At 55.5% G+C, this 20542-nt stretch overlaps 1 protein-coding gene across 6 annotated transcripts in view; it reads left to right on the plus strand.

The window, feature by feature from the left end:
* Nucleotides 1–20347, plus strand: part of PNPLA7 (patatin like phospholipase domain containing 7) — a 64745-nt gene extending 44398 nt beyond the window's left edge. For 4 of the 6 annotated variants that reach the window (XM_055330814.1, XM_055330793.1, XM_055330800.1 and 1 more), the window contains 14 exons: nucleotides 6139–6202; nucleotides 6349–6517; nucleotides 7535–7717; nucleotides 8445–8563; nucleotides 14326–14482; nucleotides 16370–16486; nucleotides 16650–16719; nucleotides 17462–17578; nucleotides 18025–18173; nucleotides 18570–18722; nucleotides 18840–18950; nucleotides 19373–19457; nucleotides 19658–19761; nucleotides 19931–20347. In XM_055330814.1, coding sequence (XP_055186789.1) covers nucleotides 6139–6202; nucleotides 6349–6517; nucleotides 7535–7717; nucleotides 8445–8563; nucleotides 14326–14482; nucleotides 16370–16486; nucleotides 16650–16719; nucleotides 17462–17578; nucleotides 18025–18173; nucleotides 18570–18722; nucleotides 18840–18950; nucleotides 19373–19457; nucleotides 19658–19761; nucleotides 19931–20020 — 1688 coding nt within the window. In that variant the 3' untranslated portion in view covers nucleotides 20021–20347. Of the gene's footprint in view, nucleotides 1–6138; nucleotides 6203–6348; nucleotides 6518–7534; nucleotides 7718–8444; nucleotides 8564–14325; nucleotides 14483–16369; nucleotides 16487–16649; nucleotides 16720–17461; nucleotides 17579–18024; nucleotides 18174–18569; nucleotides 18723–18839; nucleotides 18951–19372; nucleotides 19458–19657; nucleotides 19762–19930 lie in introns of those variants that run through there. The other 2 variants (XM_055330808.1, XR_008665140.1) reach the window with 2 other exon arrangements.
* Nucleotides 20348–20542: the final 195 nt, after the last annotated feature.

Genomic DNA, 20542 nt, shown 5'->3' on the forward strand with positions numbered 1-20542 from the left:
GAGCTCTGTGCTGCAGTAACCCCAGGTAGGTTCCTGCCGCCACCAGGAGCCCCCATCCAGCCACCAGAGCCTGTTCTCTGCTCTTGTCTTCTTGTCATTCTGAGAATATGGTAAAGATGGAGTCATGGTGGGTGACAACTGAAGACGGGCTATCTTGGCTCAGATGGTGCCCCATGGCCATTGGGCACTTCCCCTCACTGTGGAGGAGCCACCTGGACACACGTGGTATCTGCAGCCACTCACCTGTTGAGGATGTTCAGGCTTCTTCTTGTTTGGGGAGTTTATGAATACAGCTCTGTGACCCACCATGTAAAGGATTTCATGTGCATGGAAGTTTTCCTTTCCCTGGATAGACGTCTGGGCAGGTGAGTGTGGTCGGGTCCATGCTTCCTCCCAGAGAGCTGCACCCCTGCTCCTCCCTGCACTCGCCAGCCCTCAGAGCTGTCCCTGTCACCATCTCAGCCCTCACTGTGTGAGCAAGCTCCAGGCCCAGGGCTGTGCCCAGCACAGGGCTTGGACTCAGGACCCTAAGATAAGACATGAGCAGAGATCTAGAGCCCGATGCACTACTGCCTGAGCCCCAGTGGCCCCATTCCTGCTGTCCTTCTGGGTGAGCAGTGAGGGCACATTGTGGCCTAACCGGTGTCTTTCCAGTGGCCCACGATGCCAAGTGCATCCCCTGTACTGTTTTATCATCTGTGCATTCTCTCTGGCAAAGTACCTATTCTGAAGTCCTATCTTTTATTCTTTTTCTGATTGTGTAGTTTGTTTTCTTGCTGTTGAATTTTGAGGATTCCTCACCCTGCAGGCATGGCCCTTGGCAGGGCTGGACTGTGCAGCCTCCTGGGCAGAACAGAAATCTGCTATTTTGTCTTTTATGGACCGGATTTCACTACCCTTTCTAAACTCTGCACCAGGCCTTCAGGCCTAGAATTCCTCCTGTGTTTTTTCAAAAAGCCTGAAGTTTTACTTTTTCTTTTTTTTTAAGATTTATTTATTTATTTTAGAGAGAGAACGTGTGCATGTGCAGCAGGAAGGCGGGTGGGGGGGGCGTGCAGGGAGAGGGAGGGCCTCAAGCCTGCTCCATGACCCTGAGATCACGACCTGAGCAGAAATCAAGAGTCAGACCTGCATCACCTGTACCACCAGACCCCCCTGCACTTTCATGTTTAACCTAATGAGCTGTTTTGGGCTAATTTTTGTAAAAGGTGTGAAGTTTAGGTAGAGGTTTATTTTCTTGCTCATGGGTATTCAGCTTCCCCACTGTCATTCATCGAGGAACTACCTGTCTCCCCTGAACGGTCCTGGCATCCCCGAAAACCATGGTATATGCATGAGGGTTTGTTTCTGGGCCATCCTATCCATCGTCTGTACGTCTGTCTTCATGTCAGCACTGTGTTGCGTTGATTCCTGGAGCTCTGTGGTCGGTTCTGAAATCAGGGAGTTCGAGGCCTTGGCTTTGTTCTTCTGCAAGATCATCTGGCTATTCAGGGTCCCCTGAGATCCGCAGGCCTCTCGGGACTGGTTTTCCTCTATCTGTGCACAAGGGCGGTGGGATTCTGACAGGGATTGCATAGACTCTGGGGTTCACACCAGGTGGTGCTCACAGTTCAACAATGTTCAGTCTTCCAGTCCATGAACATGGGATACGTTTCCACATACATAGGTCTTCTTTCATCTCTTTCAGCAATGTTCTGTGGTTTTTGATGTACAAGTCTTTCATCTCCTTGGTCCAGTTTATTCCTAATATTTTATTCTTTTTGATGCTATTATGAATTATTTTTCTTAATGTCTTTTTTTTGATGGTTTGTCATCACTAAATAGGAACACAGGCGACTTTTTGTGCTATTTTTATATCCTGCAAATTCATTTATTTATTTATTTTTTATTTTATTTTTTATTTTTTATTCATTTATGATAGTCACAGAGAGAGAGAGAGAGGCAGAGACATAGGCAGAGGGAGAAGCAGGCTCCATGCACCGGGAGCCCGACGTGGGATTCAATCCCGGGTCTCCAGGATGGCGCCCTGGGCCAAAGGCAGGCGCTAAACAAGTGCACCACCCAGGGATCCCCTGCAAATTCATTTATTAGTTGTAACGGTTTCTGGTGGACTTTTTAAGGTTCTCTATATGCGAGATCATGTTGTTTGCAGGCAAAGATGTTACTTCTTCCTTTCCAGTTGTGACGCCTCTTACATCTCTCCTCTGCCCGCGTACCCTGGTTGGGGCTTACAGAACTATTGAAAGGGCTGAGGGCAGCCATCTGCTAGCTTCCATACATGGCCTTGAATATGGTGGGGAGGTTTCTTTTCATTAATAGTTATGGGTTTCTTTATATATAGGATTTTTTTTTTAGGATTTTATTTTTAAGTAATCTCTACACCCCATGTGGGGCTCGGGCTCATGGCCCCAAGATCAAGAGTCACAACATGGGACACGTGGGTGGCTCAGCAGGTTAGCATCTGCCTTTGGCCCAGGATGTGACCCTGAAGTCCTGGGATCAAGTCCCACATTGGGCTCCCTGCATGGAGCCTGCTTCTCTCTCTGGCTGTGTCTCTGCCTCTCTCTCTCTGGGTCTCTCATGAATAAATAAATAAAATCTTAAACAAAAAAACAAAAACAAAAAAAGAGTCACAACGTTCCACTGACAGAGCCGGCCAACACCACCCCCCTTCCTTTTTACTTCTGTAAAATCAATAATAGTGCCCTGCTATCATTTCTGATTTTGAGTCTTCTCTGTTTTTTTCTTTGTTCATCTAGCTTTGAGTTTGTCAGTTTTGTTGATTGTTTTCCCAAGAACCAACTTTTTGGTTTTCTTTATTTTCTCTTCTCCGTTCTATTTATCTCTCTTCTAATCTCTATTATTTCCTTTCTTTTTTTTTTAAATATTTTTTTAATTTTAATTTATGAGAGAGAGAGAGAGAGAGAGAGAGAGGCAGAGACACAGGCAGAGGGAGAAGCAGGCTCCATGCACCGGGAGCCTGATGTAGGATTTGATCCTGGGTCTCCAGGATCACGCCCTGGGCCAAAGGCATGCGCCAAACTGCTGCGCCACCCAGGGATCCCTCCTTTCTTCTTTTTGCTCTGGGTTTAGTTGCTGTTCTCTTCCTAATTACCCAAGGTGTAATGTTAGGTCCTTCACCAAAAGAACATAAAGTCTTAACAAACTGAAGATGTGGAGGAAGGACCTCAAATGCGTGTTACTAAGAAGCCAATCTGAAAAGGCTTGCATACTGTATAATCCCAACTCTGTGACAGTCTGGAAAAGGTGAAACCATGGACACAGTAAAAAGATCACTGGTTGCCAGGGGTCGGGGATCCCCACCGACACGGCGGACCATGGGCATTTTCAGGGCAGTGACGGTACTCTGCGGTAGCACAGTGGCAGTGATGGGTGGCATGTATCCAAACCCACACAGTGTACCATGTGAAGAACCCTGCTGTGCTCTGTGGGCCTGAGTCTGTTGTGATGACTGGAGCCATGTCAATGACGAGGGAGGTGGCTGTGGGAGGTAGGGGAGGAGGGTACACGCTGGACTCTGTACTTCCTGCTCAGTTTCCTGTAGGCCAAAATATATTTAACAAATAAAGTCTATAAATGATTTAAAAATAGATAAATATAGTTAGGGCCTAGATTTGAGCTCTTTCTTTCTTTCTTTCTTTCTTTCAAGATTTTATTTATTTATTCATGAGAGACACAGAGAGAAAGAGGCAGAGACACAGGCAGAGGGAGAAGCAGGCTCCATGCAGGGAGCCTGACATGGGACTCAATCCCGGGTCTCCAGGGTCACACCCTGGGCTGAAGGCGGTGCTAAACCGCTGAGCCACCGGGGCTGCCCTCTTCTTTCTACCAAGCATGTCAATGGCTGTGGGCTCCCTCTGCACAGCCACTGCACCCTCCCTGCACATGGGATATTGTGTTTCTCTTGATCTCAGGGCTTCTTCTTGGCCCTGTGGGTAGTTGAGGAGGGTGTTGTTTAGTTTCCATGTTTGTGAGTCTTGTGGTTCTCCTGTTAGTGATTTCCAGTGTCCTACCATCATGACCAGAAGAGATACTCTGTGTGATTTCAGTCTTAAACTTTATTAAGACTTGTTTTATTGGGCAGCCCCGGTGGCACAGTGGTTTAGCGCCGCCTGCAGCCTGGGGTGTGATCCTGGAGACCCGGGATCGAGTCCCACATCAGGCTTCCTGCATGGAGCCTGCTTCTCCCTCTGCCTGTGTCTCTGCCTCTCTCTTCGCTCTCTCTGAATGAATGAATGAATGAATGAATAAATCTTTTTAAAAAAAAGACTTGTTTTATTGCCTAAACTAGAGTGTGTATGTCCTAGAGAATGTCTAGGGCTTTGTCGTTGTCAAAATGAGTTCTGGGGAGCCAGCGGGGCGCCCCTGGATGGAGTCCTGGACTGTGTAGGCCCCGCAGGGCAGAGCATACGGTCTGGGTGGATGGCGGGGCTGTGGCCTGTACTCCCCAGGGGCTCAGAGTTAGCCTGTCGGTGTGTTGGCCATCAGGATGCCCTCTGTGACCCGCCGTCCAGGCCCCAGCCCTTCCCTACCACCCATGGTGGCTCTTCACGTGGCCTGGGCCTGTTGGCTGCCAGCACTGCATGCAGCTTGGTCTCTATATTTGATTTTTTACTCTTTTAATGATGTCTTTTGACAAACAGTTCTTATTTCTGATGCAGACCAACATAGCCATTGTTTTCTTGTATTGTTACTGCTTTTGTTGTTCCTAATGGAAGATAGCCTTCTACTCACTCCGTGGTGTTAGCTTCCCTTCTCGCTTTACAGTCCACTGGGCTGTTGGTCATGGTAGGAGGGAGAAGTCAAGATTGATTTTGTCTGTGGGATTCTTCAGGACTCAGACCATCCTCTAGAGAGATTGCACCGGGCCCGCTGCTGTGCTGACACCTTTGCCGAGAGCCAGGTGCCCGTGTGTAGGTGGCCTTCCCTTCTGGAGGAAGATACGAGGCTGATAGCCATTTTCTTTATCACCTGAAGGTGTACTTCCATTTCCTCAGCTCCCACTGTTGGGGGAGGAAGCGGTCTGGCAGCCAGGCCGCAGTGCGTGTTCAGGCCAGGGCAGGCCGGGGCAGCAGCCTGGCTGGATGTCCACTTCAGCTATGCCCCGCAGAGCCACAGACTCAAGCATGGCTGAGCCATCCTGTCTGCTCCCTGTGCTGGACCTGCCCACCTGGCCTTAGGCAGCCCCTCCTAGTACTGGCAGGAGCTGCAGCCCTGGTGAGAGCCCAATGTCTAGGCCAGGGTGTCTGCATGGGAGGTAGGTGCCAGTGGGCAGGTAGAGCCCAGCCTGGGGTCCCTGAGGGCCTCAGGGCCAGATCACATCACTGCTGTGCCCAGCAGAGCTCGGCCTCTTCCCGTCAGACCCCTGCAGGTGGCCCATGAGAGTTTATGGCCAAATGTGCAGGCCCCCAGCAGGACAGGCCGCCAGGATGAGCCTTGAGAGGAGTTGCTTCCCTGCACTTGAGTTGGAGGCACCAGTCCGTCTAGGTGCCCCACCATCGTCCGCCACAGCCCATTCTATGAGCCTCTAGGAAAGCATGTATGGGAGTACAAAGAAACCTCCCAGGGCTTCTGGGTCCTCTCCGGCTCAGGCTTGCAGGTGCCCATTGGCAGCCTCCAGTGCACACGAGCCCTTGGTGACCTTTCTGCAGACTCTGCTGCTGGCATTCCCGGTGAGGCAGGCCCTGACCCCTGTGTCTATGTAAGCATCCTAGAGGAAAGGTACACGCTGATTCCAGAGACATGAGATGTGAAAAGAGGTGCATTTCCACATGGGTGCATCCATCAGTACACCACATTGAATCCAGATGGCCTTGCTCATCTGGGTTGGGGGATTATGCAGGCTGCCCTCCCCAGCCCCAACACACACACACACAGAACCTCAGGGTTGCAGAGATCTGTGTCCTTCCTGGGCAAGCAAGGGGACAGTCAGAGAGCTGCCCCAGTGCCCGTTGAGCTCTTGAGCTGGTATAGCCCTCACAGCACCGTGCACAGCATTCGCTCCTGCACCACATGGCCTCACTGTGCAGAGGATCCCCTTCGGGGGATGGAGGGAATGCTTGTCCTGGGAGGTGGGCTGCCAGGATGGTTTTCTGTAGTTCATGTTTGTGTTTTCAGGCCCTGTCCTGCTACTGACCAGCGACAACATAAAACAGCGCCTTGGCTCCGCTGCTCTGGACAGGTACCAGCCTCTGTGTGGGGACAGCTGGCAGCAACCCGCACGTGTGCTGCACACCTGGCACCTGCACTCCCTGCATCCCCTGGTGTCATTCTGCCTGTGCCTTATAGCCCTGTGTCTGTGCGTACTCTGGCATCTGTGTCTTCTAGTATCCACGAGTACCGGCTGTCCAGCTGGCTGGGGCAGCAGGAGGACATCCACCGGATTGTGCTCTACCAGGCAGACAGCACACTCACACCGTGGACCCAGCGCTGCATCCGGCAAGCTGACTGCATCCTCATCGTGGGCCTGGGCGAGCAGGAGCCAACAGTGGGCGAGGTGCGAGGTGGGCTGGCAGGGGGTAGAGCGAAGCAGGGCTGCAGGCTGGCAGGTCCTGCTTGGGACGCCTCTCATCACACCCCTCTGTCTCTTTGTCTTTTCCTTTGAATGAAATATTTCAAGAACCTGGGAAAAGACAGATAATCAAAGTCCACACCCACGTATCTGCTCTGCTCTGCGTGTTTTGGAAACATTTTGCTATATTTACCTCTGGTGGTTTTAGCACAAGGCAGGACAGGTGCCCTGGAGCAGCCCCCAGGGAGCTTCTTGTGAAGCTGAGTCTTGTGTTTTACTATGAACGTCCACAGCACTGTTTTTCAGGTCTAAATTTGATAAAAATAGTGTCCTATTTTATATCACTTTGAAATGTTCTTTTTTTCCTCAACACTTAGGTGTTTAAGCTTTCTCCACATAGTTTCACTCGTTTTTATGGCTGTTTAGTTTCTTTTTTTTTTTTGCTGTTTAGTTTCTTATTTGTGAGTCTCCCCTCCCCCCATCTGTTCTCAGCTGGGAAGTTGCATTGTAGGCCCACTTTGTTTCCAGCTTCAAGGGTGTGAAGTATCGGCTGGCCGTCCTCTCAGTGCAGTTACATTCCCCAGTTCCTTCTTCTCTGACCTGGGGGCAGCTAAAAATTACCCATCTCTGAAATAGGCTCCTCTTCTGTGGGACGATGGAAGGGACAGTATGTGCAGATACATCATTTGAGAAGGTCACAGTGTGTGCCCATAACGTGGTGTCAGAGCAGCCGACGGGAAGGGGTGCCCACACCACCCGCGCGCCCCCGCAGCTCCTCGTGGCCAAATGTACCTCCCCAGTGTGAAGCAGGCACATGTCCCAGCAGACCCCAGGGTCATAGCCTGAACCCAAGGGGCAGAGCTACTGCCCAGCTGGCTCACAGGAGCAGGATACCACCTGCCAGGTCCCTGGCTTCCACCCTTCTGCCTGTGGGGCCTCTGACTGCCCAGCCCCAGCCTCCGCCCCGTCCTGCCCCAGCCCTCAGGCTCTGCTCTCCTGCAGCTGGAGCGCATGCTGGAGAGCACCGCTGTGCGCGCCCAGAAGCAGCTGGTCCTGCTGCACCGGCAGGAGGGGCCCGCGCCCGCCCGCACCGTGGAGTGGCTGAACATGCGGAGCTGGTGCTCTGGCCACCTGCACCTCTGCTGCCCACGCCGCGTCTTCTCCAGAAGAAGCATGCCCAAGCTGGTGAGGTCCAGGCGCTGGGCTGGCCCCATGGGAAGTCCTGGCCTCCCCCACTTGCTCTGTGACTCAGTAGTGCATTTCCTCCCTGTTCCCTCTGTGGGTTTCTGTTGTCTGAGCTCCTTGGGCACTGGTGGGAGCAGCTTGCCTCTCGGTAAGCTCACACTTACTTGAGCTTAAGCTCTGGGAACAGGACCTGGGAGGTCACTGATGTGGCCGCCGTCCATCAGCAGGTGTCCATCTATGGGGTCATGGAGAGGAGGCCTGACAAGGACACACTGGCACGCATGGACCTCCACTGGGAACCTGGAGGGAGAGTTGGGGGCAGGGGAGGTCACCAGAGCCTGCCAAGGGGCAGGAGGGGAGCCTCCTCAGCCCAGGGGGCTTGGGGCCAGGTGCCCAGAGGCTACCCACATGCTGTGGCCTGCCTGGCCCCACAGCTCAGTGGGTAGTGTCCCTGCAGTGGCATCTGTGCCCGGAAGCCCATGCTCTCTGCTATGGTGGGGTTGGGGCTTGGTGTCCCTTTGGGGACAGCTCTCTGGGGGCTCTGTGGGTGGGTGACCCTGCTGCTCACACTGGCCCCTCACCCATGTGCCCCAAGGGCCTCCTCCCAGGCAAGCCTGGGCACCAAGGAGCTGCTAGGGTCAGTATGAGATGGACATTGCTGCACCTGGAGGGGCTCTGGGTCTGGAGTGGGACCGCAGCTGACTGTCTGCTGACTGCCCCCCTCCAGGTGGAAATGTACCAGCGCGTCTTCCAGAGGCCCCCGGATCGGCACTCAGACTTCTCCCGCCTGGCTCGGGTGCTGACCGGCAACGCCATTGCCTTGGTGCTAGGAGGAGGGGGGGCAAGGTGAATTCCCACCCCAGCCCCACTGTCGCTGCTAGCATGTGTGCTTGTGTGTGCATATGTGTGTGCACGCATGTGTACATGTGTGTACATGTGCATGGGCATGCTGATGAAGAGGCCTCTGTACATGTCCTGGGAGCAGTGTCTGTAGACAGGCCCAGCGCATGGCCAGCTGGTTTCCGCATGGGGTGCAGGTCACAGCCAGGGCCTCCTGTCGGCTCTCCCAGGGTGTGATGGTTGCCCATGTGGTCGGGCTGTGTCTTTGCTAGAAGTGCCTGCTTGTCTGCCAGCCCTTTGTGCCACCTCTGAAAACTCTTCTTATCCTTTGCCAGTCTTTCCATTGGGCTCCGGGTGAGTTTCTTTACATTTTAATATACTTTGTAGAGTCATGGCCTGACATGCTTGCAGACCTAGTGCAACACCCTCGGTTCTCTGGGCTGTTGAGTCCCATAGAGGACATTCCCCTAAATGATTGCTGCCCTGTGTCTGTCACTCGAGCACTTGCCACCTTTCTCCTGAACTGAAAGAGGAATGTACTGGAGCAGTACAGCAGTACAGGAATCTCCTGGAGCAGGAGAGCAGCAAGGGGACCCTGCAGGGAGGTGTGTGCAGGTCCAGGTCTTCTGCAGGTGAACCGGATGCACATGCAGAGGCAGAGCAGTGCCCCCACATCTGAATTGGACCCCTGCGCCTCAGAGGGAGGGAGAGAAGGCAGGCAAAGGGCACCTGCGCTGGGTCCTGGGCTGGGGGTGCCCTGTAGGATAGAGTTCCTCATGCCCCCTCCTCTCTGGCCAAGTTCCCGAACCTCCCGAGCACCCTGCACACACACCCCACCCTCCCAGCCCTGCTGCTACACTGGCCTCTCCCTGGGGCTGAGAAGAAGGTGCCTGGCTCAGCACCTCCCCATCCCAAGAACATCCCCCCCAGAGTGAGCTGAAGGAGGGAGGGGCTCGGCAGGACTGGAGCCCATCAGCAGTGCCATGGGGAGGCTCTCCGTGGTCTCCTGCCTGTGGAGCCAGACCCGTGCTCACACCTGGCAAGTCACAGTGCAGCCTGGAGGCCAAGAGGAACCAGACGCTCTGCTCTAGGAAGGGTCAGGACCATGCGGAGGAGCCTGTCTGAGCCCACTGACCTACCTGGAAATCACTGGGGCCTGTGTCTGGCCTGAGTCCCTTATGGCAGGAGAGCGAGGTGCGCACAGCCCTGGCCTGAGTGGTGTGGCATGAACACTGCTTGCGCACCCAGTGATCCCGAATATTCTAGTACCTGAAAGCAGCCAGCAAGCCTGGAAGACCTGGTGACTTGCCCAATGTTGCCAGACTGAAGGGGAGACCAGGCCACTTCCTGGGGACTGGGACACTGAGCTGGCCCATACCTGACCCTGGTTTGTAGACTCAGCAGCGTGTTTAATGAAAATTTAGTTTTTGTCAAGATGATGCTTAGTTTAAAAGCCACGTGCCCCCCGCCCCCCCAGGGCTATCCTCTGCCACCGTCCTCCGCCTCCAACACCAAGCCCAGGCCTCACTGCTCACCTGCATTTCCAAGCAGCATTTCTGTTCTGTTTGTTTGGCTCTTTCAGTTTTAGATGATTGAGCCCTAGTATATCTGTCTGTCCATCATCTACCTGCCCACTATCTGTCCATCTCCCTGCTCACCACTCACAGTCCCAGCTGGTTATCACTGGGTCTCTTCCTCCCCCAGCGCTAAGTCAGTTTGTTGCTCTGTGTCCCATGTGTCCTTTCCTGTGACTGCCATTTGCTGTTTCTGGGGTGTCACCAATTGGCGCCCAGACACCCTCCAGCACTGGAGCGTCCATGTGCACACAGCCATCCAGGCAGCCTCTACTTCCCTGTGTGGGACCGCCCCCCCCCAACTCCCGCCATCTCAGGGATGCTGGGATGCCATCGGAGCTTCCCTTCACTGTTACCTGGGACCTCGAGTTGTACGTCCCATGTTCAGCTCCATTTCCTGGACCCCTCATCTCCCTCTTTCCTGACACATTCCTGATCTGGGGCGTATTCCTTAAGGGATGTTTGGGAAGCAAAAGTTCTTAAAACCCTGTGTGGCAGGAAATGCCCTTGGCATCAGTTTGGGGGGGAAGCCAAGATGGAAGTCATGTCCCCTGAGAATGTCTAGGGGTCCTGCTGTGGTGTTTGGAGCCTCTGGCACTGCGTCGTTCCTGAGGCCTGCCTTCCCTCCGGAGGCTATTCTTGCAGGGTCTTGGCCACTGCCTTGGGGCAGGCCATCCATTTGCTTCACTGGGCGGGCTCCAGTGGCCCTTCCAGATTTAGGACTCATGGACTTCAGGCCTGGGGGTATTCTGTGGTGCACCCCACGTGGGCTGGCCCTCTGTGCCCAGGGCTCCCGTAACGGGCACCCAGGCACTCCCTATCTCTCCCTCGTTTTCCATCTGTCTTTTTGTTCTACTTTCCTGGTGATTGTTCTCAGATGGATCTTCTAAAATATTTCTGATGTCTGAGTGCTTTCTCCCTGGTCTTCCCTCTGAGTGCGAGGCTGGGAACTCAGAACAGGCGAGCAGGTGCCTTGCTTGCTGGCCCTTTACACTTGGCTTGCTGCCCCCTCCACTCCACAGGCAGCTGGGTTTTCAAGGGGAAATAGGTGTCCCTGCCATGGGGCTCCATGCAGCCTGCACCTGCGTACAGTGTCAGAGGGCATCTCTGTGGGGCTGACGATGTCATGTGCTTGGCTGGGCAGTAGCTGCTCAGCTGCACTGATGTTCCCTCATGTTTAACGGCTGGTGTGTCTCTCGTCTCAGGTTCAGAGGAGTGGTTTATGCAGTCTAGATATGAGCCTTTTGCCAGATATACTTATTGCTAATTTTCCCTCTCCATCTTTGACTTTTCATTTTCTCTGTGGTATTTTTTGGATAAATAGTTTTTAATTCTGATGAAGTGTGATTTTCCATTTGAATGGTCATTGCATCTGGTGTCCTGAGTGCCCTGGCCTATGCCAGGGTCACCAAGGTGTCGGCCTTCCCGGCAGCTCTGGGAAGCAGCATGTCCCTTCAGCCCTGACCCACCTCATGTTTCCTGTGGTGGTGCCAGCAGCTCTGGCTGAAGGCTTGCCCTGCCCCGAGACCATGTGTCACCGCGTGGCTCCAGTGTGACACATCCATCCTTCCTGACATCACCACCACCCGTCTCCACTGCTTCGTGGTGAATCTTGACTTCAGGCGCTGCAGATCCTTCCGTGTGTTTTTTGCCTTTTTCAAAATTATTTTTGGCTCCTCTAGGTGCTTTGCATTCCCATATAAATTTTTAGCATCAGCTAAGTATCTTATGGGATTTATTTTTTCCTGTAGTAAATGGCATCTTTTAAATTTCAGTTTCAAAGCGTTGTTGCCAGTACATAGAAACACAACTTATATTTGTACATTGATACCGTATCCTACAGCCTTGCTAAATTCACTTATTCTAGTGGCTTTTCTATAAAAGATTTTTTTCCCATTTCCTATATAAAAGTCATATCTTTTGGGAATTAAGGCAGTTTTTCTCTTTCTTTCCAAAATATGCTTATGTCTTTTGTTCTTTTTCTTGCCTTGCTACCCATGGAAGGGAAAGCATTGGCTTCTGTCTCTGACTGTGGCGTTGGCTGCAGCTGTTTGCAGGCGGAGGCCGTGGCCTCTGTTCTCAGCTTGCTGGGGGAGCATCTGTACATCTGTTGAGGTGCTGAACTAACATTGGGTTTTACACGAGAACTGACCTCGTGTTCTGGGGACAGACCGACTTGCCCACAATGTGTTGTCCTGTTTCTGTATTGCCAGACTCCCTTTGAACCTGAGTGTGCTTGTCTGTCCTTGCTTGAAATGCATGTAGGTTTGTGTGCTGGCTTCAGAGTTCGGTTGGAAAGCACTGCTTTATTTCCCCATATTTTCTGAAGGTTTTTATGTAAGGTTTGTGTTACTCTTCCTTAAATGTTCAGTAGCATTCACTAGTAAAACCATCTGGACATACAGTTTTTTTTTTGTGAAGATTTAAAAATGAAAGGCTCAGTTATGTTGATGGTTATAGTACGATTCAGATTTTCTTGTGTCAGGTTTGGCTAGTCACGTTGTTCTAGGAATGTGTCCATTCTGTCTGCATTTTCCTACTTACGTGTGAGGTTCACACCTACCCGTCATGTTTTAACTGGAGTGTCTGCAGAGTAGCCCCTCTGCACGCCCGACACTCCTGCCCTCTGAGTCCATCCTCTCTGCTCTGTGTCTTCTGGTTCCTTAATGTCCACCCTTCACTGTGTTATTTCTGTAAGTTGAGTTGTTTGATGTAAACTGTCGTTTTTCCCCCTGAGTCCTGGGGAGTAGGCCCTGCCCTCAGAGGACGGGGAGGCCAGCCCCCTGCCCCTGGGGAAGCAGGTTGCCTTCTGTTCTCAAGCTGCTCCCAGGTATCTTGCTTCTTGGGTTTCCGGGAATATGGGAACAGTCTTATTCTGGTTTGTGCTTAGACTTGGTCCTGCTCCTTCAATGTGAGGCTTGAGGTCGAGGTTGGTGCCTGCAGACCAGCGTCTCTCCAGGCTCTGCTCCTGCCCACTACCCTTTCTGGGCTCCTCCGCTGATCCTACACATTCTCTCCACATGGACGGACAGCCATCCCATGGAGCAGTCTTCCTGGCCACCCAGAGCACCCTGACCCTCAGCCAGCAGCTTCTGCCCTGCATCTGTTCAAGGGGTGCCCTGGGTGTGCCTGGGCTGCTACTCCCCTGCTGAGCACATTCCTTGTACCAGACGCCATATCTCTGCTTCGCAAGTTGCCGCTTGGCCCCATCCTAGACTTTTCAGTTTTATCTCCAGGGGTCAGTCTTGTCTTTAATTTCTGCAATTTTGTTTTAGGCTTATACATAAGTATTCAATTTTTTTGTGGCAATATTCAGTATTTTCTTTGAATAGTGTTAAAATATGCATGCTGTAAATCTAGTGTTTTAAATATTTTAAAATGTGAAATTGGGTGGCGTCAGGTGTATTCACAGTGTTCATCACTAGAACTTTCCATCTCCCTGCGCTGAACCTGTGCCCTGCCCGCCCCATTCTCCACTCTGTCTGTGGGTTTGACCCCTCCAAATCCCAGCGTGAGGAGAGCCCTCGTCCTTCTGTGTATGGCTTCTTTCACTCAGCATAAGGGGCTCTATCCGCCCCCATGGTGACTTCATCAGGATTCCTTTTCCTCTCTAAACCAAGCAGTGTCCCTCACAGTGTATGAGGTGCTTTGCTGACTCGTCCACCCATCGGGCACGCAGACCCTGGCACTTTCTGGGCCTAGCCGCTCTGTGCCGGGTCATGGGTCCCTGGCTCCCTCTGGGCCCATCTCTATGTCTTCCTGGCTGTGGCCACGTGGCCTGTTGTCCTCCGGCTGCTCCTGATGGGCACCATCTATGAGAAGGCTCAGGTGATGGCTTCGATCTGACCCTGGCTCCCCGGTCCCTGTGTGGGCTGCTCTGGGTGCCCTCCGTCAGCCCCGGGGCTGCTGCCTCGAGGGCACTGATCAGGAGCCCTCCTGGTGGGCCATGGTGTGTTGGCCACCCTATTGAGTCTGCACATAGCCTGTTGAGCTTTGCTGCTGCTGAGGCACTGAGAGGCACCCCGGTGGCATCCACAACCCCCCCACACACACACCCCGACTAATGCAAGAGGTGGGCGCTGAGGAGGAGGGGGTGGCTTGGGACCACTGTCTCGGGCGCCTTTTGCCAGCGCATGCGGGATTGTGTGCCTGGCTACAGTGCTCACTCCTGCTCTGTACTCCTGATTGGCGTAGAGGCTGTGCCCAGGTTGGCATCATCCGGGCCCTGGCAGAGTGTGGCATCCCTGTGGACATGGTCGGAGGGACATCTATTGGGGCCTTCATGGGTGCCCTGTACTCCGAGGAGCGGAACTACAGCCAGATCCGGATCCGGGCCAAGGAGTGGGCTGAGGTAAGGGGCCTCTGCTGTCCCCAGGGCCCAGCGCCAGGCCCCTGGTCACAGTTCTGCAGGGCCCTGGCTTCGGGTTTGTGGGGTGGTCGGGGATGAGGAGCCCAATGAAGTAAAGATATCAGTGTTGGGGGTCGGCTCTGGGTGGTGCCTGGTCTTAATTTTATAAAGGTCACTAAGGACAACGTGGAGAGGTTGGCGCCATCAGAAGGAAATGTTAATGGCACCTGTAGTCCTACATCCCACAGGGGAGCACCCATGCCTGCGAGGGGCAGACAAGAGCCAGGGGAAGGCCTAGGCCAGAGCCCTTATTGGGGTTTCTGCAGGAAGGGAGGAGGGCAGGGTGAGCAGCTTCCCATGGGTTGGGGTGTAGGGCTGTTCCCAGCTGGCCTGACCCTGGCTGATTGCGGCAGGGGGTGAGAATTTGATAAAGCAAGTCCAGGTGTGGGCTCGGGACCGCTATTTGCCAAGACTCCCCAGCGGCGAGCTCCTGCCTTTGCTAAGCACCAGCCAGCCCTGCAGCAGTGGTGGCCTCTCCCGGGGTGCAAAGACCCCCATGCAAGGGCCCCAGGGACAGAAAAGGTGGGGGGCAGCGAGGACGGCTGGGAGAAAGGGAAGCTGCCCACTGGGGCAGCTCCATGGGTGGAGTGGAGCATGGGGGGAGCTCACTGCCACCCTGTGGTGTGGTCTGCACCTGTGGCTCCCTTGTTCTCATGGAGCAGGACAAAACCCTGGCTAAAACTCAGCAGGGCCAAAAGTATTCGAATTTTCCTTCTAGAAAGGAAGTTGGTCCTGTTCTGTAGCAGAAGCTGTCAGAGCAGGTTCTGTGCCCCACCCACGTGGCCCCGCAGACACTTCAGAGACACCCCTCAGTGGCCACTCCATGAGGGCTCCAGGGGCTAACGCAGCTCGTCACGAAGGGTGGTGTCAGACAACAGGCGGTGGGGGCCATGTGCTTCAGCCTCAGCGTCAGCTGCATCCGCTGCAGGTGTGGGCATGGCCAGGGGCTTTGGGCCTGATTGCCCCCATTGTCCTCGGTGTGCCTTGGGCCAAGGGACCCTGCAGAAGGCTACTCTACAAGGCAGGCAGGCTGTCCCTCTCTCCCTACCTGTCTGCAGGAGCCTCTGGTCTCTTGCCATGCCAAGAGCCACCAGCTGGCCTCTGCAGGCTCTGTGGCACTAGACAGGGGCTCCTTGAGGAGTGCCTTGCTAACTGCAGAGGACCCTGAGTCGCTGCACAGGTGTTCCTCTGCCTGTCCTATTCCTCTCAGCGTGAGCATGTTGGGGGGCAGCTCACCCTTGGCTGGGGGCCCTCCCCGTGTATGGCCTGTGTTCTGGGCTCTTCTGTCTCAGCCCTTGTTTGCACAGAGGCAGAGGACCTTCCTCTCCATCCCTGCCCCTTAAGAAGTCAGGCAGCCTTGAACCCAGGCGTTCTGGGGGCCAAGCCAGCATGGCCTGCCCTTTACCTGTCCTGCTCCTTGCAGGTCTCAATGGCCCCATCTTCACTGAGTAAGGGTGGGCCTCAGTCCCACAGAGAGAGAAGACTGGGGGCTTCGGCAGAAAGGGCCACTGCTTCCCAGACCCCGATGAGAGTCTGCCGTGGTGGGATGTGAGCTGGGGCAGGGCCGCTGGTCACTCACCCACCAGTGTTGCCCTGGACTGAGCTTTGTCCTGAACACCCCCCAGACCCCCACCTGAACAGGCAGTAAGAGCCAGGTGTCAGTGAGCATCCTCACAAGACCTCCAGGCATTCACTTCCCCCAGAGATCCCTCGGGATGCTGTGTCCCTGCTCCCTTTCTGGGCCCCATGGGATCATCCAGGGCCTGTGCCAGCAGGTGGGGGGGTGCCCCTCATCCTCTGCAGGGTTCTCATGTGTGCCCTTCCACTCAGGACATGACATCCATGGTGAAGACAGTGCTGGACTTGACCTACCCCATCACTTCCATGTTCTCGGGAGCCGGCTTTAACAGCAGCATCTGTAACGTCTTCAAAGACCGGCAGATCGAGGTGCTGCCCCAAGCAGGGACCATCCTGGGGAGCCCCAGCTGGAGCCCACAGCCAGCCTGAGCCTGACTTGTGTCTGGACACTCAGCATTCTCCCTATCCCCTCGAGCCACTGGGCCTGCAAGGTCGAGGGGGGGCCCTTCTGAGTCCTGCCCTCCCCTTGCAGGACCTGTGGATCCCCTACTTCACCATCACCACGGACATCACAGCCTCGGCCATGCGGGTCCACACGGATGGTGAGCGCCTCGTCTTTGGGTTCCCTTCATGCAGGCCCAGGCGTGTATGAGGCACAGCCCCTACTCGGGGCAGAGTGGCTCAGTGGAGGGGTATTGAAGCCCCAGCACTGGGGGGCAGGCAGGCAGAGAGCCTGGTGGCTCCACGAACCAGAGGACACACCAGGGTGACCCAAGGAGGCAAGAAGCTCATGGAGACCTGAACACAGAGAGGAACTTGCTATGAGCATGAAAGAAATGGGCAGGGACATCAACAAGAATCTGGAAACACCCAGAAGCCCAAACTGGACACAGGTGGAGATAGCTGTGTGGGCTGAGAGCAGAGAGGAGTGAGGCGAAGGGCACACTCGGGGCACCTGTCTATGCCTTCAGATCAGCAGGTTCTGGGAGACGCGGGCTGGGCCCCAGGAGGCCAGGGCATGGCTGACAGCCAAGGGCCCCTTCCAGGCCAGAGTGGTCTGGGAGCCGAGTGCATGTGTCTCTTTGGAGGTGAGTGGGACAGGGGTGCTCACAGAAGGCTGTGGCCAGCCCTGTGTTCCCTCCAGGGACAGAGCCTCTCTGTAGAGGAGGAAGAACAGAAGGTGTGTCTGTCTGTTCAGGACAGGTGCTGTCCAGCAGACTTCAGGACCCCACGCTTGTAGGGCTCTGGGGGTACAGGGCAGGGACCCACTGTGGGCAGCGAGGGCTCCCCTCCTGCCCCTTGGCAGGCTCCAGTGACCTCCCCCATCCCCCAACTCCCTCACAGGCTCCCTGTGGAGGTACGTGCGTGCCAGCATGTCCTTGTCAGGCTACATGCCTCCTCTCTGCGACCCCAAGGATGGACACCTGCTGATGGATGGCGGGTACATCAACAACCTGCCAGGTACCACTGCCAGTGGGTGGGGAGGTTGTCCTCAGAGTGTTCTGGGGGAATTACAGGGCTCAGGGGACCCAGAGAACACGTGTAGGCACAGACATGCCCTTGTACACATGCTTGGGCACTGTGTGCTCCCAGCATATGGCTGTTTGTCAGCTTAGCAGCGCCCAGGACAAGGGCCAAGTAGAGGAGCTGAGAGCAATTAGGTCCCATCTGTGCCCACAGCCAGAATTAACAGAAAGTGCCAGGTTTGTTGTGGGTGAGGCCCCTCCGTTGGGCACACCTGTCACCTGTTGGACGTTTCTGAGGCTGCCCCTCTTCGGGCCCAGGAGTGACACTAGAGACAAGACCCTCTGGCCCTTGCAGGCTGTACCCCGTCCCTGCTCCAGGCCCTGCTCCCCTGGGGTTCTGCATGCCTGCCCTGGGTGGTGACCAGGACTGTCTTCCACCAGCGGATGTGGCCAGATCTATGGGGGCAAAGGTGGTGATTGCCATCGACGTGGGCAGCCAGGATGAGACGGACCTCACCAACTATGGCGATGCACTGTCTGGGTGGTGGCTGCTGTGGAAGCGTTGGAACCCCTTGGCCACAAAAGTTAAGGTCGGGGGCATAGCTGTGCCCAGTGCCCAGGCTGCCAGGTGTCCCCAAGGTGGACAGCATGGTGCTGCCCACACGCCTCCCATGGGCGGAGGAGGGTTGTAGTGCATTCTGGCCTCCAAGGCCAACGGGACTGCAGTCGTTTGCTCACTGTCCTTGCCAGGGATCCTGCCTAGACCAGCTCTGCAGAAAGGGGACAGGACCACTACCACCAGGACACATCTCCAGGAACCCTGGCTGGGTGCCTACCCTCCTCCCAGGCCTAGCAGAGATGTGCCTCCTTGTGGGAGAGGGGAGGGAGAGGGCCAGGGCACGAGACACAGGCAGCTGTGCCCCTACGGGGTTCCCGGGGCCGTGTGGGGACTGCAGAGCCACGCTCAGATGCTGTGATGGCAGCAGGTGTTGAACATGGCAGAGATCCAGACACGCCTGGCCTATGTGTGCTGCGTCCGGCAGCTGGAGATGGTGAAGAACAGCGAGTACTGTGAGTACCTGCGTCCCCCCATCGACAGCTATGGGACTCTGGACTTCGGCAAATTCAACGAGATTTGTGTGAGTGCAGCTGGGCTGTGGAGGGTCTGTGGGGTCTAGAGCCTGCCTGCCCTCACTCCTGGGCTCAGAAGTGGGGGCTCCTGACACTTGGTCCCGGGGTTGCTGGTGTGTGTGCAGGAAGTGGGGTACCAGCATGGGCGGACAGTGTTTGATATCTGGGGTCGAAGCGGTGTGCTAGAAAAGATGCTACAGGACCGACAGGGGACAAGCAAGATGACAGCGTGTGACGTGAGTGCCCAGTTTGCGCCCCTGCTTCCCTTCTCACCTTCTGGGACTAGTCCTCTGCCTGCCTCGATGGGCCTGAGACATGCACAGGGCGGCCTGTGGTACTTCAGCACACCCTCTCAGCCGCTCAGGCCTCTGGCGCTAAGGGTGGGGGTGTGGCCCTGTCGGGGATACCTCTTAGCCTCTCCCAGCATCCCTTCTTTTTGCCCCCCTTTGGCTCTATGCTGCTCGTGGTGGAAGAGGATAGGGGTCTGCTCAGGCCTCTGCTCATCTTCCATGCCCCTGCCCCAACTCTAGGGGTCCGGGAACCTCAGCAGGCTGGGATCATAGAGGCTTGCAGAGAGGGGGCTGTGGGCCTGGCCAGGCAGCCAAGGGCTGTGGTCTGGGGGACCAGGCCACATGTCTCCTCCATCTCGGCCCCCCAGGTCCTCACCTGCCCCAATGCCTCCTTCACTGACCTTGCCGAGATTGTGTCACGCATTGAGCCCGCCAAGGTAGCCACAGTGGATGGTGAGTTGGACACTCAGGACACACACCTGCATAGCTGAGGGTGGTGGTAGCCAAGTCTCCTTCTAACCCTTGACACGCCCGACAAGCTGCCCTAAGCCGCCAACCTCCCGGGACCTCCTAAGCTGTAGGAGACACCTGGGGCACCATGGCATGGCCCCTGCCCTCAGGAGTCGATCAACACGGCCCTCCCCTCTGCCCAGATGAGTCTGACTACCAGACAGAGTATGAGGAAGAGCTGCCAGATGGCCCCAAGGACGCCTATGCTGACTTCCAGAGTGCCCCAGCCCACCTGGGCTCAGACTCGGTGAGCTGCCCAGCCCCACCTTTGCCCCTAGGCTGAGTCAGCGCTCAGGGCTCCAGGCAGGCAGCTGCCCCGTCCCTGCTGACCTACGGCGGTGCAGAGCCAGACAAACCTGGCCCAGGTTCAGCCCTCCAAGCTCACTCCCCATTTATATTGTGTGGTCTGCCTCCAGGAGGACGAGCCCTCGTTTCGGCATCGGCACCCTGGTCTAGCTTTGCAGAACTTTCCTGGGACTCCTGCTTCCCCTAACACCCTGACCTAGAAGTCTCCACTTGGATGCACCCCACAGCAATGTGTGCCACAGGCCTCCTTCAGAGGCCCTGGCTCCTACCGCTCCTGGGAGGAGCTGCCAGGAAGACCCGGCAGGGGTCCAGGGCCCCATGCACCACTGAGCCCAGCATCAGGCTGCTTTGGGTGGCTCTGGCCTGTGTGCACCGGCAGCTTGTGGTGGGGCGCCGGGTCCTGGCACCCTCTGCACACACAGCAGTCCCCAGGGCTGTGCCCGCCTCTTCGGGGCTCCCAAGGCCTCTGAGATGTTGGAGCCCTGGTGCATCCACTTTGTGTGTCAATAAAGGTAGATCTGATGGTGTGTGGACGTGTCCGTCGTCAAGGCCCCTGTGGCAGAATGCAGCACGACGGGTCCCAGTGGAGCCAGGGAGCAGCCCTGGCCCCCATCACTGCTCCACCGGTGGGCGGGGGCACATTCATGAGAGTGGGCTCGCCTGCTGTCCTCCGAAGTCACCATGTGGGGACCCCAGGCACCCCTCTGCTGGGGCTTGGGACC

Source organism: Nyctereutes procyonoides, unplaced genomic scaffold (assembly GCF_905146905.1).
Source record: "Nyctereutes procyonoides isolate TBG_1078 unplaced genomic scaffold, NYPRO_anot_genome, whole genome shotgun sequence".
Taxonomy (NCBI): Eukaryota; Metazoa; Chordata; class Mammalia; order Carnivora; family Canidae; genus Nyctereutes; species Nyctereutes procyonoides.